Source organism: Atractosteus spatula, chromosome 20, assembly GCF_055471065.1.
Source record: "Atractosteus spatula isolate fAtrSpa1 chromosome 20, fAtrSpa1.hap1, whole genome shotgun sequence".
Taxonomy (NCBI): Eukaryota; Metazoa; Chordata; class Actinopteri; order Semionotiformes; family Lepisosteidae; genus Atractosteus; species Atractosteus spatula.
In genome coordinates, this window is record NC_142725.1 from 16,378,798 (window position 1) to 16,393,801 (window position 15,004).

Sequence of the window (15,004 nt, forward strand, 5' to 3'; positions counted from 1 at the left end):
TCTGCAGCCTGGCGGTGCTGTCTGAACCCACCCGCCTTTCCTAAGAGTCTGAAGGACCTCTCGGCTTTACCTTTTTGGGCGAGAAGACCCCCAGTGTCCCTCCATCCTCGCGTATGGCCACGCCCATCTCCGCCAGGAGTGCCTCCCTGGATCGGAACAGCGCAGACAAGGTAAGCAAGAGAAAACATAACCAGCACACAGACCCCTCAGGTTCTCTCCCCTCTGGCTCTGGAAATAACGTCAAAAACACTGCTGTACTGTACGCTCTATTCTGAGGGGCACTTCAAGCCGAATGCTTTAAAACGCAAATGAAGAGAAAACTGCAATTCACCCTCAAAAATCTTTGATGAGCCATGTAGTCCTCAGACATTTTCAGACAATAAAAAAAGCAATAAAAACACAATTTCTAAAATATATTTTAAGGGGCGGGACAGGGAACCCCATCTCTTGCAAAGGGAGCACGTTCCTGCCAGACTTTATTATTATTCTTGGCTGAGGTAAAGAGAAGCAGCTTGTGATTGGTGACTTTCACTGGCGATAGATGACAGTGCGACACCGAGCTCTCGCTCCACGTGCGCAGTGCACACTTCCAGCAGGAGAGAGCATCTCACAGCGCCCGCGACAGACACCCCTGCCTGAGCTCCTCGTGACTCCCGGCTGCAGCCGAGGCCAGCTGACCTTTCCATCCGGATGGCTTCCGTCTTCCTCAGTTTCTCCTCCCAGGTCTCATTGAGCTCTGCAATGATCTTCTCCGATTCCTGGTGGGGGAGGGGGAAACATGAGACATGGTGCAGACTCTTTTCCCAGACACTGCCACAGGGACTGCCAGGAGAGACCGCCAGGACAGAGCTATTTCCGCCATGGGCAGAAAATTAAAAAAACAATGATGTCATCTTATTTGCAATTTCAAAAGGAAAACATTGAAGGTGCACAAAAATTATAATTATTAATCATTTATCATTTTTACTACTACTAACGAAGGAAGCACAGCGCAGCATGGTGGGCAAGTCTCTGATCTCGGAACTGCTGGCTTGTGGGTTTGAGTCCCCGCTGTTGTAGTTGAGTGAGGTACTGTACCCCAGTTACCCCAGTCCCCCCCAGCTGTGTAAGTGTGATGAGTTGCTGTGGCTCAGATACGGAAATTACCAAAAACAAAATAAATGAAGGTTTATAATAGCTAAAACTATTTTTTTTTAAAGTATGTTTTGTGCAAATATCTTCGGAGATCGCCCAATAGGACACTATAAACCTTGTGTTAAGAAAAAAGGTAATCAGGGCAATTCAGGTAATCAGGGATTGAGTAACCATAACTGTAGTTAAAAACGAGTAGTGCAGAGCAATTTGAAAAGATGTGGAAAACGCGAGGGGGTTAGGTCTCCAAAGTGCGTCTTCACTAACAAAAGGCGGTTGTTAGCTCTTTGCTGAGGGGAGAATCTCTGCTGGTTACAACCAGCTGCTTGTTTGCGCCGCACAAATCACACTGGCTGAAATCTCTTATTAAATCCGATCACGCTGGAAAGCCGCCCCTGCTGAAATGATTAATATCGTTCAGAAAATACTCGATGACATAAGGTTAAATCCGAAATCTGAAAGCTGCCACCGTTGCGCATGGGACACATTTGTCATGCCGGCTTTATCGGGGGAATATTTTCAATCTCGGAGCCTCCCAAAACTGATGTCTATACTCAATTTAAAAAAAAGGATAAAAGGAATTCTCACTACATTCATAGAAAATTAATCTACTAAGAAGGTGTGCTCTACTCCGTCTCAGCGTCAGCCAGCGCCTCTGTACTACAGCCTACGGCGAACCCCAGCGAGGCTCCAGTCTCCTGAATCCCAAATCGGTACGCAATTCCGTCAAGACTTCCCGATTATTCCCCCCCCCCCCACCCCGACCTGTGAGAGTTCCCGAGAGATGAGGACACCTGTCTCCGGGGTGGAGCAGCTCCACACCGAAGCCCTCCCAGGTGGTCATTTCTGAAGTGCCAGTCACACCTCTCCGGCTGCAGAGAGAGCACGGCGGCTCATCAGCAAAGAGTCAAAGGGAGGCTGGAGTGCTATCTTCATGTTTCGGGGTTAGAAAGGATCAGCACCGATGAGCGCATTTCAAACCACAACGGAAGTAAAATGCACCACTGTAACTTGCGTTTCCATCCCATTTCCATCACAAAGACCGACATTTCCAGGTATGCGCAGCATTTCAGAACGAGGCAACAAAACATCCCGCGACATGACATTGCAAACGAGCAGGCTTGTGAATACATCTCTTTTAATCCAACAGAAACGTTGCTCTCGATTCCCAGACTGTTTTTAACGATAAAAGGGACTTCTCAACTCTGCTTGCAGATCACGTTGGAAGTTCTTCTGCAGTGAATTGTCTGCTGCACAACCTGTACTTACATTAGCCACTGCAGGGACTAGCGAGCAGGAACGGCCTTATCACGTCACAGACCGTGAGAACTCTCGCTCTCACCTGTGGCAAGACCAGGGGTTTGTAACAACCTGTTCACGATTTTGTGCTTAATTCAGAATTTGTCATATTCTTCTATGCTGTCAATGAATTTGTTACCGAGATTTAATAACCAGCCTAAGAAATTGGGACTGCAGTATTCCCTTTAACACCAGCCATCCTGTTGTAGAAGGAGACACTGTGGGCTCGCTACTTCTCACTCAGAGCCCTGATCTGAGCAGCAATCAGAAAAGCAACACACCCATGTTCCTTATGTTCCAGTGCCATTATTCCTCTTAAAGTTTCCATTTCATTTTCTTTTTTCTATACATATTTGATTAAAGATGCCACATACTGTAGCTTGCGGCAGTAGTCTCTTTTAAACGTAAGTGACTTCTCAAAACATAATCTAGGCCATGAGACCGATTTGAAGAGCTCTTTAAAAGATGCATTAATAAGGATGTGTGCCCGCTTACATGAACATTCTGAAAAGTTTGCATATTCCTGCTGCATTACACAGAGGTCAGTTGTGTCTGATATTTTGCCTGGCAAATGAAAGGAAATGATAAATAGTTGGTTGATATTTTTAAACTAAAATGGGCATGTTTCTTGATAAGGCTGCTGATGTAAACCACTGCTCCAGCTTTCAGGTTTAAGAGATTTAAAAGAGAAAAGAAGTTCACAGCAGTTTTTCCCAGATGGGTTCATTTTTTAAGGACAATTCTTGTATGCTAGGGAAAAATGACGCAGTGTTTTTTTCTTCTTCTGATGAACGCAAAGGATTTGTTGAACCTTTGATGGCCTGTTAGAAACAGCATTTGAAATTCAAGGGCACCCTGTAATCCAGCAAGCGCAGAGAAGAACAGAGGTCTTCAATCACTTCTTGCACCTTCTAGGTCAAGACCATGAAAAGGTCTGAAAAAGCTGAATGCATAAAGCAAGGCTCTGTCGGCATAAGAAACAATCTGAAGTCCAAATAAAAAATTCAATGCGCGTTGCGTTTTCTGGCGTCATGGACACAAAGACCTGTTCTATTTTGGTCTCAATTCTACCTTAGACTGGCTTTTGCGTTGTCTTGTAGGGCAATGATGTCACTGTATGACAGATTGTGTGTCGGCGATCGCAGAGACGGCACCAGCGTCTCCATGGCAACCGTGGCTCTTAATGGCCAGAAGACGCCGTGTGCTCTGCACTGAGCGCTTTCTCACTGCTCACAAGCTACAGTGTGAGCGAGAGGGCGAGAGAGAGAGATAGAGAGGGGGAGAGGGTGGTACAGTCTTCTGTTTCCAGCCAACACCCAGCAGTCCTCCACAATAGGCAGACCGCTTTCACAGCACATGTCCGTTTTACAGCTGACTCTCCAGACAGAAAGGATCGCCATGCTTATTCTGGATAATCGCCCTTTTGTGTGCATCCTGACCCGGGGTCGTTGATAAACCAGGTGAAAACCCAGGCGGACAGGACAGATTTGACTTCTCACTGTTCTTTTTAAAATGTGTCTTTAATGAAGTGCACTCTGTTTGATCATGTATACCGAAATACATTTCCATATGGGAAATTTAAAAAAAGTTTACTCTATATGCCTCGTATATATTTTTTCTTTGGTACGTTAAGAATAATGAAATTCCTTTATTGTACTGCTCACTGCACCATTTACTTGTCCACATAGTCAAAAAACAATATTTATATGTGTTATAATAGCTTAATGTTTTCTAAAGAACTGAAATTCTTACTCCTATCAGCTTCATGCATCATTGGGTAACTTGATTTTCCCATTTTTGAGCTAAGAAGAAGTTTGTTTCTATGGCCCATTTTTACCCTCCTGACCGCTGAAATGAGGAACGATTTTGAACAGTCAAGATGGGTGGTTAAAAAAAAAATAATGCATGCCAAAATGATCAGTTGTCTTGTAGTAAACAAAGCCAATTCAGTTCGGCACTGTGAGCCTGCACTGAGCCCTGGATCACCATGATGACGGCGCACTCTAGTCATCAGCTGTCAAAGCTGTAGAGGAAACGCATCGGAATACACAGTACCAACAAGTTTACTTCATTTACAGTGCATGAGTACAGATATGACATATGAATGCATTTCTAACAAAAAAAAAGGTGGTTGTCTCGACATCAGCTCGTACTGAGGGAGAAACGGCACATATTTCTCTTCCCAGAGGTTACCATGGTGATTAACTGCACTGCGCCCCCTAATTGCAGTATGGCTGTTTTCCGGTTTGATACGTGTGAAACTCACAGCACTTTACCTGTGACTGAAACTCCTGTCGAGGTTGTCATAGTAACAAGATCGCGCTTAGATTGCGGGCGCCACAGGACATGCGGCGCGTTACTGGAGTAAACGGATTCTGTTCCGCAGGGCTCAATCAGAACTTCACCAAGCACAAACACGGTTCAGTTCTTCCTGTAGAAACCATGCATCCGGGACCTGGGTCTTGATTGATTTTGGTCCCTACTGGGGGGCCTTGAGACATTAAACATTCTGACCAATTAGGGGTGCTTTCAATAGTCTGTTCACAGGCCGATTTTCCAGGACCATTAATCAAGACAAGCTCCTGGCCAAAGTTTCCCCTCATTACATGATTTCTAATGACAAAATTAGAGCAGTTTTAATTACCGACTAAAGCACTCTATTCAGTGTAACTACAAAATTATTGGCTGGAAGGGAGGCAATGCATCTCAGTGTGATTCTGTGCTTCACTCCATCACCTTCGCCAATAGGAATAAAGAGAAGCTGACAGGTGTCCAAGTATAATCACTGGATCAGCCTTTCACTTGGGCTGTACTACAGCGAGTGCCTTCTCTTCATGCAGAATTTCAAACACAAACTATTTTCAGTTGCACACTTTGTTAAAACCTCTTTTTTGGCCTCCAATTTTCATCCATCCAGCCACTCACCGCTGCATCCAATACAGCGCGGTGGGGGAGCCGCGGCCTATCCCAGCAAGCAACGGGAGCAAGGCAGGGTACACCCTGGGCGGGACGCCAGTCCGTCACAGGGCACACAAAAATCCCAACACAGGCGAACAAACTCCACAAGAAAGCACGACAGGAATTGAATCCAAGGCCCCAGTGCCACGAGGCAGCAATGATAACAACCATGCCACCCCGTTACCTTTTATGAATTAACAAAAAAAAATCGATGGGAAAACTCCAACACTAAAAGCAGCTGCCACGTCAACAGAGAGGCTGTCCGTTACCTTGAGCCTCTCGATGGCCTCCTCTCCTCCTGGCGTGGACATGATGCGCTCCTGAATGCTGGAGACAGACTGCAGGCCTGTCTGGCTGCTGAGAGAGCTGGAGGATGGGGAGGCTGTCAGGGAACCGATGGGTGCTGTGGAGAAATGGCCAGGTCGTTGATTCTCAGAGGCTAGTAAGTACCTATGCTTATTGTTGTGTATATCTTTCAGGTCTGAGCGACAGAGGAAGTGGTGTTGGGGGAAAAAAAAGAGAAAAAAAGGCAGAGACAGAGAGAAAGGAGAGAAAGAGAAGGAGGAAAGACTGGTATAAGACACACAAGACGCGAATTTAAAGGATACAAGAGACAAACCAGCAAAAACGGTTAGTCACAGAGGAGGCAGTTTTCAGGCCAAAACGTCAGCAAAAACTACAGCATCTGATATTCTGTTGGTTCTTTTTTTATATATTTCTTTGATATTAAATGTCCTCAATAATCAATACTACGAGGACAATGTGTGGCCAACCTGCGTTAAATGTCTAAAGACTAAGTTGAGAGTATTAGTGATGAATCGCTACATGTGCATATACAGTAGGTACACTCCATATTTCTCCTTTCATACTCTCCCTGTTTGGACTTACCAACAGTAAATCTACTCCTCCTCAGCATGACAGTCTTAGTGCCAGTGGAGGGAGGAGTGCAGGTTGGGCATCTGCTCACCTGGGCCACTGGGCCAGAGTGCCCATACAGAAAGGTTGGCACCTCTTAGAAGAGACTGGGAGCTCACAGCTTCTCAGCTAAATCACAGGGTAGATCTGGCACAGCTGGGGTTACCCAGGCAGACTCGATTCTTGGGGTGACTTGGCAAACCGTGGCCACTATCAGAGGGATCCCTGCCACCATCGAGGGGTGACAGAGCCCCCCTGTTTGAACACCCGGGCTACAGAAATCAACAAGCCGCAGAAATATATAGGCATAAGAAATTCCGCTCACTACTTTGTCTTTTGTCTTGGTAAGACAAATAAACCCTCCCACATAATCACTGTTTTGGTTCTGAAAGGCGACTTGCAGCCCGGAGCTCAAAGTAATCAGTCTGCTGAGAGTCTACAGTGGAGGGCCATGTGACTGCTGTTATGCTACTATGAAAATCAGCAAAGCATTGACTAAATTAACAACACAATACACAATACCTATAGCTATGTAGTGGTTGTGCAGCCTGACAAACAAATAACTGTATTCTTTATAAAGCCTACATACATCTCCTGCAGTCTCGGTATTTGCACATGCTGTACATTAGCATTTAGAATGGTTAGCTTTCACATTAAACACAAATCAGATTCTTAGAAACGATGCACTGGGACTTCTACACCAATTAGAATATCTGGAAAGGGCTTGAAAACTGCCAACACTATACAGAAAATCTTGAACTGGGCAAAGGAGGGGCAAACAGTCCAGGGATCAGAGGGCCAGGCAGAGAAGGGTTGAGCATGCTGCAAGGTTAGATTTTTTTTTTTGCTTTTACTAATTAAGCAAGGTCTATTCAAATGACACGTCACCATGAATCCTAATATCTCCCTCATTTAGATCCTTAAGCACGGCCTTGTCACTGGGAAGCCGAGGAAAATGAGCAGTACTCAGGGGCGAATCCATGTGGCTCTGGAGGATGCTTGTGGAGCCACTCAGTGGATCGTGAAGCACCAAGGAAAGCCTGTCAAGAAGGGCTCCTCCACGCAGCCAAACACAAGCTAATCAGACCCACATTACAGAATAGACCTTCCATGTTCAGAGCATGGATCTGCTGCAAGGGCAAGGGTCCAGCTGTGGCTGAGCTCTGGCAAACAGCTGCTTTGCTTTTGTTTTCATGCAAGCGATTTATGCAATGTTAGGCTGTAGGCACTGAAAATAATGATGCACACAATAAATAAAATTAGTTTGTTTTTTTAAAGGGGTTCTTCACTTTGAAGCACTCCAGAAATTAGCGCTTATGAGTGGATATCAAGAATTCCCAGACAGATGTTAAATGGCATGTTAGATCTGGTTTGTTATGTTTAGATTTTATGCAGCTTTAGTGCAATAGGCAGGGATTATTATAGAACATGGGAGAAGGCAGAGAGAAAAGCAGGAAATACACACAATTGTGAGGCTGCACTGATATTTTTAGAACTCACACTAATTAGAATGGGAGCAAAAAAAAACTAGAACACAGCACTATTCTGGCACAGTAAAGCACATCTAAAATTCACAGCTAAAACCACTTCACTCTTTTAAGAGCTAGAAAAAAATGCATCTTTCAGCTTGCAGCTGGCTGTTTCAATGTGAGAATGTAAGTTTGTAACATCACAAATAATTGCAATATTAATGTAACGCTCCAATAGCTCAGCGTCGAGGAAAGCAACATGGAGGCTGTTGATAACCGCAGTTGGAGAGGGAGAAGAAACCACACATTTGATCCTGCAGTGATTTTGAGAAGTCTACTATTGCTATAGATACATTAATAATGGATCCACATTTTTTCATGGACATTTTATATTTGGGGAAGGAGGGGGTGTCTGAATACATTTTTTGTCTCATCGCACAGATTTTTTTCTTTGGTATTTATCAAATAAAAGCTCTATATCATATTCTAACCAGCACAGATGTTCTGATGTATGCGATATACATGTGAAACATTTTTCTTCTTAATATTTCATTTGTCTGGGACTCCTTGCCGAGGCTTTGAAAGCTTTTAGATTCGCCTGAGACATGCAGGGCCAAGCAAGGGGCTTTCGCAGGGGGCAAGAGTGCTCAGTGAGCCACTAGGAGAGAGGGAAACAGTGGGAAAGAGAGAGAGAGGAAGTACCACCACACTTATACACACATTTGCTCCCACTTCCTGGATAATCATCGCCCATCGGATCAACTGAAGGGAAGCAGGAGAACACGAAAAGGGTCAAAGGTCAGAGGTCAGGCCAACAAACTGACAGGGTGTTGGAGGTCATTGATTACATAGAGAAAAGGCTGAATGGACCAAGAGAACACATGGATGGAGTGAAGTTTTTCTTCCCCTACAAAAAAAGACCTGGTTGCAAAATACTGAATGTGCAGAACTTCAGTCACTGATTATTGCATGCTATTAAAATATAAAATTTATGAAGGTCCAAAGAAAATTATATCATGTGCTTGCTCAAAACCAAGATCATGTTCCGTAAGTTCTTTCTGCATTTAACATTGTACTTCATACCTGGTGAACGGAATGATTTTTTCCACTTTTCAAAAAGGTTTTAAAAACATCAATCTACTATATTTATTATACAATATTGAAAAGGACAGCCGACTTCCGTGAGAGCTATAAAATGCTTAAATGCCACGCTGCTTCCTGGATTTAATGGAACACCTGTGCCAAAACACATTTATTTTTGTTTTCATCACGATACCAGACTGCACACACATTCAATATCCAGCCTCTGAGAGGTGATAGTGACTCATGGAGTACTGTACAGTGCAGTGCATAGAAACTCTGAAAGCAAGATGGAGAGGTAAACGGACCACCTGAATGGAACTCGCGCATAATAAAATGTAAGCTGTAAATCAGAACCATTCGGTCCTAGCCCCAGAGGGCTGGTGTGTCTGCAGGTGTTCATTGCAACTTCGTTCTTAATGAATCGTGGGCGAAACTGGACAAATTCAACTAGCTTCTACCTGCTCTCAGTGCCCCCCTGCTATAAAGAGGCCTAGATCTCTTGCAGACAGCCTGGCCCTCCTGCTCCAAGAGGAAACGCTATGTCCTGAGCACGTTCTTGCTCTCCGTGGCGTGCACCCCGACTTACTGTCCAGAATGTCCCCCAGCCCCTGAGCGCGCAGGAGGTCCTTCAGCCGCGTGACTTCCTCCTTCAGCTCGCGCACCAGCTTGGCGTTGGGATCCTCGTTGATGACGGCGTTGCACTTGATCTGTTTGGCCCGATCTGCATATCTGCAAGGATCAGTAACAGGGAGCAGCATATTATAGTTTTTATGTACAGTAAGTGATACACTATTGGTTTATAAGCTACTACAATATATTTGATTTGATTCAACAGAAATATTAGTCATTGTATTCATCTAGTCATGAATAAAATCAGTCAATCATGTACCTTAATTGAAATTGTCACATTAGTTAATAATGCACCGTATTGCAGTTGCAACTGAAGTTACAATTCAGTGGCGACACAAGACTATAAGACGTTTCCTGGCCTGCAATGTGCTGAATTAAGAATGCAGTGGCAGTACCGGCCTATAATGCAGTTTTAATTGTCCAAGGTTAAAGATAAACCTTGATGCACTCAGCACACTGAAAGCAGCAGGGTGCATCTTTTATATTAATATATTTCTCCATAAAGCCTTGCCTAAGCGTGCTGAGTGTCTCATCGTAGTTAATGTCCGCTGGACTGAGAGCAGCAACCATAGCAGTCCTGGAATTACCGCCTGCAACAGAACATGTTAAGCAATTAGGCAAACATTTTTGCAAGGGGTAACATCAACCTCCTGTCAAGCTGTAGAACATACAGAAAGGCCCTTTCCTACCTCGGAAAAAAATAGGTATTACTTTTTGCCTTTTACAGGTTTGTGAAGCGGACCAGTGGTTGGTGACATGACAGACTGAAAAGTATTAAAACGTCTCAAACGCTATCAAAGAAGAAAATGAATACCACCCTAACACATCAGACCGCTGGTTACAAAGATTATTGGTTCTCTGAAGCCACGTCCACCTCAGACACTTTCATAAGACTGCCTGTTCAGCTGCCTCGGGCAATCCATATCTTATTTGCAATATCCTCTCACCACTGTCAATAGCTGGTTGACGTATCTTTAAATCATATTGTAGCTGATGTGAGACTTTAATGAGAAAAAGATAACAGAAGGCTTCCTGCTGATTGATAAAGACATCATGACAACTATATATTTTTTTTTAATATGAGCTAAAATAAAATCTTCTAGAACTGAGTACTTCACAGACACTCTTCTGTTTTTCCAGGCTTTTGTGTCTAGGAGACCTAGTATGATACTAATCCCCTAACTGTGCCACAACCCTTCATATACATCAAACCAAATCCATCATAAACATCCAAATCTAAACATTTTGATGACTCATGCATAAAAAACTCAAACAATACTGCATTGAAGTACTGTAGATAACCAATCTACAGGTATTTCAATTAATGGCTAAATGGGGAAAGTACTTATACAGTCTTTCACAAATTTAAGATGATTTATCTTGGCAAGATGTTTTCTAGTTTTTCCAAAAAATCCTTGGACAACACTTTGGCAACATATGGTCTATAGTGTACTATAGCAGCAGGAACCCTGTAGTGTACTACAAACTGTTTTCAATAGGAATATACGGTCAATCTATTTGTGTAGTTCTAATTCAATAGTAATATTAGACATTACTACACTACAACAGCAATACAGTCAATGTCTTTGTCAATACAGTCATACAGTCAATGTCTTTGCAGTTGTAATTTTGTCTATAATGCAGTGATTAGTTGCAATGCAGTGGTGACACTAGACTAGCCAAGAATACACTTGTGTATCTCGGTCTATAATGTACTACAGTAAGAATCCAGTGGTAATAATGGTCTATGAATTACTGTGTTTTAGTTGTCATTCAAAGATGATGTTGGTCAGAATTGTATTGCAGTAGTAATTCAGTAGAGATATTGGCCTATAATACTGTATTATGGCCAGTATTTAGCAGCAATCTTAGTCTACAAGGTACTATTGTGGGATGCAATGTAGTAGTATTGTTCAAAGTCATTCAACAAGTGTTGTGCCAAAATGTAACTAGAATATATATTTCTTAGCAAACATCTAAACCTGCTGGGAAACATTACTATGATGTGACACCATGGGTACTGCAACCATAATCATGTCTCCTGACAGTCAAATTGTTATCTCATCTCAAATGTCAATTGTCTCTTAGTAGTCGTTGGAAGCATAATTTTAATTGTGGCTGAATATTTAAGCCTAATTTATCCAAGCAAAGTGTTTTACTATCCTTTTTGTTTGATAAGAAGTGTTCTATCTCACCTAAATTCTCCCTGAGCAGCCAAGTCAATACAGAGTCTCTGTAGGGTATGAAATCGGTTTTCTTCTTCTTTTTGCTCTGGAAAGAAAATCATGATGTACAATATTACAACACCACAGTTTTGACACAACAGTTAAGGATACTTACCAAGAGATGACAGTTTGAGAGAACTATAATATAAGAGACCAGTATTTGAAAATGGAGAGATGAATTAGAAAGCAAAGATGGGACTAACAGCCTCAACTTAAACATAAGAAAGAATGAGAAAAATGCTTAGCAATGGCATGGTTTTCAATGATCCATCGATTCTAGTTATTTGACATAGACAAGAAGGTTTACCTTGCTGGTACAGTTATCCTGTAAATGATAGCATTGACAGGAAAGAGAAAAAACAGTTCAACATGTTACAATGGTCCTGGCCAGAAATGTGGAATTAGAATTCTTCAAATGAAATGAAAAGTTACTCACAACTTCAGCCAGGGCAGAGATGACTTTTCCTAATGTTGTCAGAGACTTGTTGATATTTGCACCCTCCTGAAATGCAGTTATAAAAAGGCAGTTGTTAAAAAGCAAAGGGCTACAACAGATAAGAACAGGGTCCTAAAGAGGGTACGTAATATTACCAGCGTCTTCAGATTTACACATGGTGTGTTTTTGATGGCAAGGAACTTGGGGCACATAGAATGAACTGGGGACTGTCATTTTCTACAACTTTCAAAATAGCAGATGCATCTACAATTCAAGTGAAAAGGCTTCTACACAATACCTTCTCCAATTTCAGAACTTCTGGCATGACTCCGATCTTAAGAGTTTGGTTTGGATTAGTCCTTATTTTTATATACAGCAGTCATTTTTTATTTTCTGTTCCGATTCCCATTTCAGAGAAAGGCAAGGAACAGACCCAGCCTCAGGTCACATTCTCTCTTCCCCATGAGCCCTGCCACCAGTCAAGGGAATGAAGCCCAGGCTGTCCGCCCCGCACCGTGATGCTAGACCCCCTCCCTGCCCCATGTGCTGAAGACTGCAGCCCCTTCCAGGAATGAAACGCTAGAGTGCTGTATAATTAGGCATACCTTTAACCTCGTCCCTTTAGCCCCTGTGGAGTCAGCTCTTTCGCTGCCTGCCAGATCCACCAGGCTGATTTTGCTGACCTACAACAAGAGACCAGTGAGAACCCAGAGCATGTCCAACACAAAATCAATCAGGGAAATAAAACAGGGAAGAAGAAAAGGAAAATCTATAGACGCTGATGTACATACAGTAGTGCATGTACATCTAGATTGGCTCTTAACCCAAGGAATAAAAATCTATAAATGTTTTTTAGAACTGTTCCACATTTAGTTTTCTTTTAACATACAAGTAAAAATTTTGTAAGCTACTGTATGTCTGGAAAACAAATATGCTGGATTTAAAACAGATCGAAGTCAAGTCGTTTGTTTTACATTGGTTAACTGCACCAAATAACAGATAAAACATGACACATTCATACATGAATAATTGTACAGAGCTTAGAGCACCAGCCCCCTCTGCAATAACTAACCTTTCTTTTGCACTTTAAATTGAAATTCAATGCTATAGCTTTTTTACAGAAATGCATTAACCATGACTCATTAATAGCCATTTTTAAATGAAAGCGTGGCCACATCACCCTGAGAGTGTGGCGCAATTCGTCAGTGAAAATTACCTTGACAGGATGGCGAAATTCAGTGCTTCTCCTTTGACAGAATTTGATGCATTTTATGTTTTTAATTTAATTAATCAACTATATATAATTCTGCTCAGGGATTTATTTTACTGCTGCACTTTGTAGTTCAAATGCCTCGGTCATTATTCGAGTTATATCCTGACTAGCTAAAAGAACAGGCCATTGTAAAAAGTTAATATAAGAACAAAGTTCACAAATTAGAACAGGCCATTTAGCCCTCTTGGTTTTTATAGCCAATTGGTCTCATCCTGCCATTTCATAAAGGGAGCCAGGGAATCAGCTTCAACAAGATGGCTGGGCAGCTTGTTCCACACTCCCACCAGCCTTTGTGTAAGAAAGTGCCCCTTCTCACCTTTTCTGTGGAGAGGTTGGTTTCGCTGTCAAGCTTCCTCTGAGTGAAGACAATCGTGAAGACAGCGTGAGACCTGCTGCTCGTCTCGTTCATGTTGGTCGCAGCCACGGTCCTGCGACACAGAGATTCAGCCAGGGGGTGAGAAGACGACCCCAGGTTTGTTAAAAAAACAGGAATGAAAAAACAATAACCCATGAATATGATCCCTAACCAAGTCCACACAAATCCCATATCACTCACCATAGAGAAGATCAAGGATTTTCAACTTCATATTTGGGAATAATACAAAGTATAAGCTTTGTAGTGCATTTTCTAACAAAAAAAAAAAAAGAGGTCTATGGACAGGCAATTTAGTTAATTTTTATTTTTTATTCTGTTTTTCAGTTGCTTTTATGTATATCAAAGCTTCAAGGGTTCCTGCTGCTATAAAGGAAGGAATAGCTACTGCACACTTTCTCTAAAATTCTGCTTGCTTGGTCTCTAAATAGCAGACTCTTTATTACTGTGACATTTTCTGCTCACCAGCAAGCCCATGGTCCTCATCACATTTTTCCTATTGGCCACAATGCCACCAACACTTGCCAGTTGTTGCATTAAAAACATCATTATATTATTAAATTGCAATGAATTACCTTTGTAATCTGAGTGATGGCTGTAAATGTATATCTACTGGTGAACTGCCTGGTGAACTGCAGGACTGAAATGCAAGTTTACACGGGCTCTGGGATTAGTGATCAGAGTCACATGCACATTCTGTCTGAGGAGCTGATAAAACTAACAGTGCCTGCGATGCTAAATGAGAAGCAGGTTGCCTTGTTTCATATTTAAAACAGTTTTAGTGTTTTTACTAAACAAACGGAGAAACGGAATCGGCATCAGGCAAAAATAAAATGATGCTGCATCTCACAAAAAGACACTGGAAATTCACAAAGCTAATTGCTAGAAATTAACCAATAGCATTAAGAATCACTTCTATTACTACTGCTATTGATCTATGAAAAGTAAGCTTCCTGTCATGTCTATTCACGTCAAAATCATACCACACGTCAAATCAAGCATATCAGCTTTCCAGTCACTTCTATAAAGAAAAATAAATGTATCCAATTTTGTTGAACAACATAACATTGTTTATTTTTCGTGCATTAATTAATAACATAATGAAAAGGTCCTGATTACTATGTTCCAAAATCTGCTTTCGAGATCCCAAAAAATGTTAGGTACAGTTCCAGTGAGACCAACTATAGACGCTCAAGTGTTGTGCTTTTTATA

The 15,004-nt window shown here is 42.3% G+C and overlaps 1 protein-coding gene across 3 annotated transcripts in view; it reads right to left on the reverse strand.

Annotated features, from left to right (window-relative positions):
• kif1b (kinesin family member 1B) overlaps positions 1-15,004 on the reverse strand; it is a 93,604-nt gene that overhangs the window by 47,277 nt on the left and 31,323 nt on the right. For 2 of the 3 annotated variants that reach the window (XM_088938163.1, XM_088938162.1), the window contains exons 7-15: positions 13,736-13,847; positions 12,752-12,829; positions 12,147-12,212; positions 11,681-11,756; positions 9,997-10,075; positions 9,442-9,584; positions 5,658-5,791; positions 679-758; positions 71-146 (exon numbers count right to left, since the gene is read on the reverse strand). In XM_088938163.1, coding sequence (XP_088794289.1) covers positions 71-146; positions 679-758; positions 5,658-5,791; positions 9,442-9,584; positions 9,997-10,075; positions 11,681-11,756; positions 12,147-12,212; positions 12,752-12,829; positions 13,736-13,847 — 844 coding nt within the window. Of the gene's footprint in view, positions 1-70; positions 147-678; positions 759-5,657; positions 5,870-8,492; positions 8,535-9,441; positions 9,585-9,996; positions 10,076-11,680; positions 11,757-12,017; positions 12,036-12,146; positions 12,213-12,751; positions 12,830-13,735; positions 13,848-15,004 lie in introns of all 3 variants that reach the window. The other variant, XM_088938161.1, reaches the window with a different exon arrangement.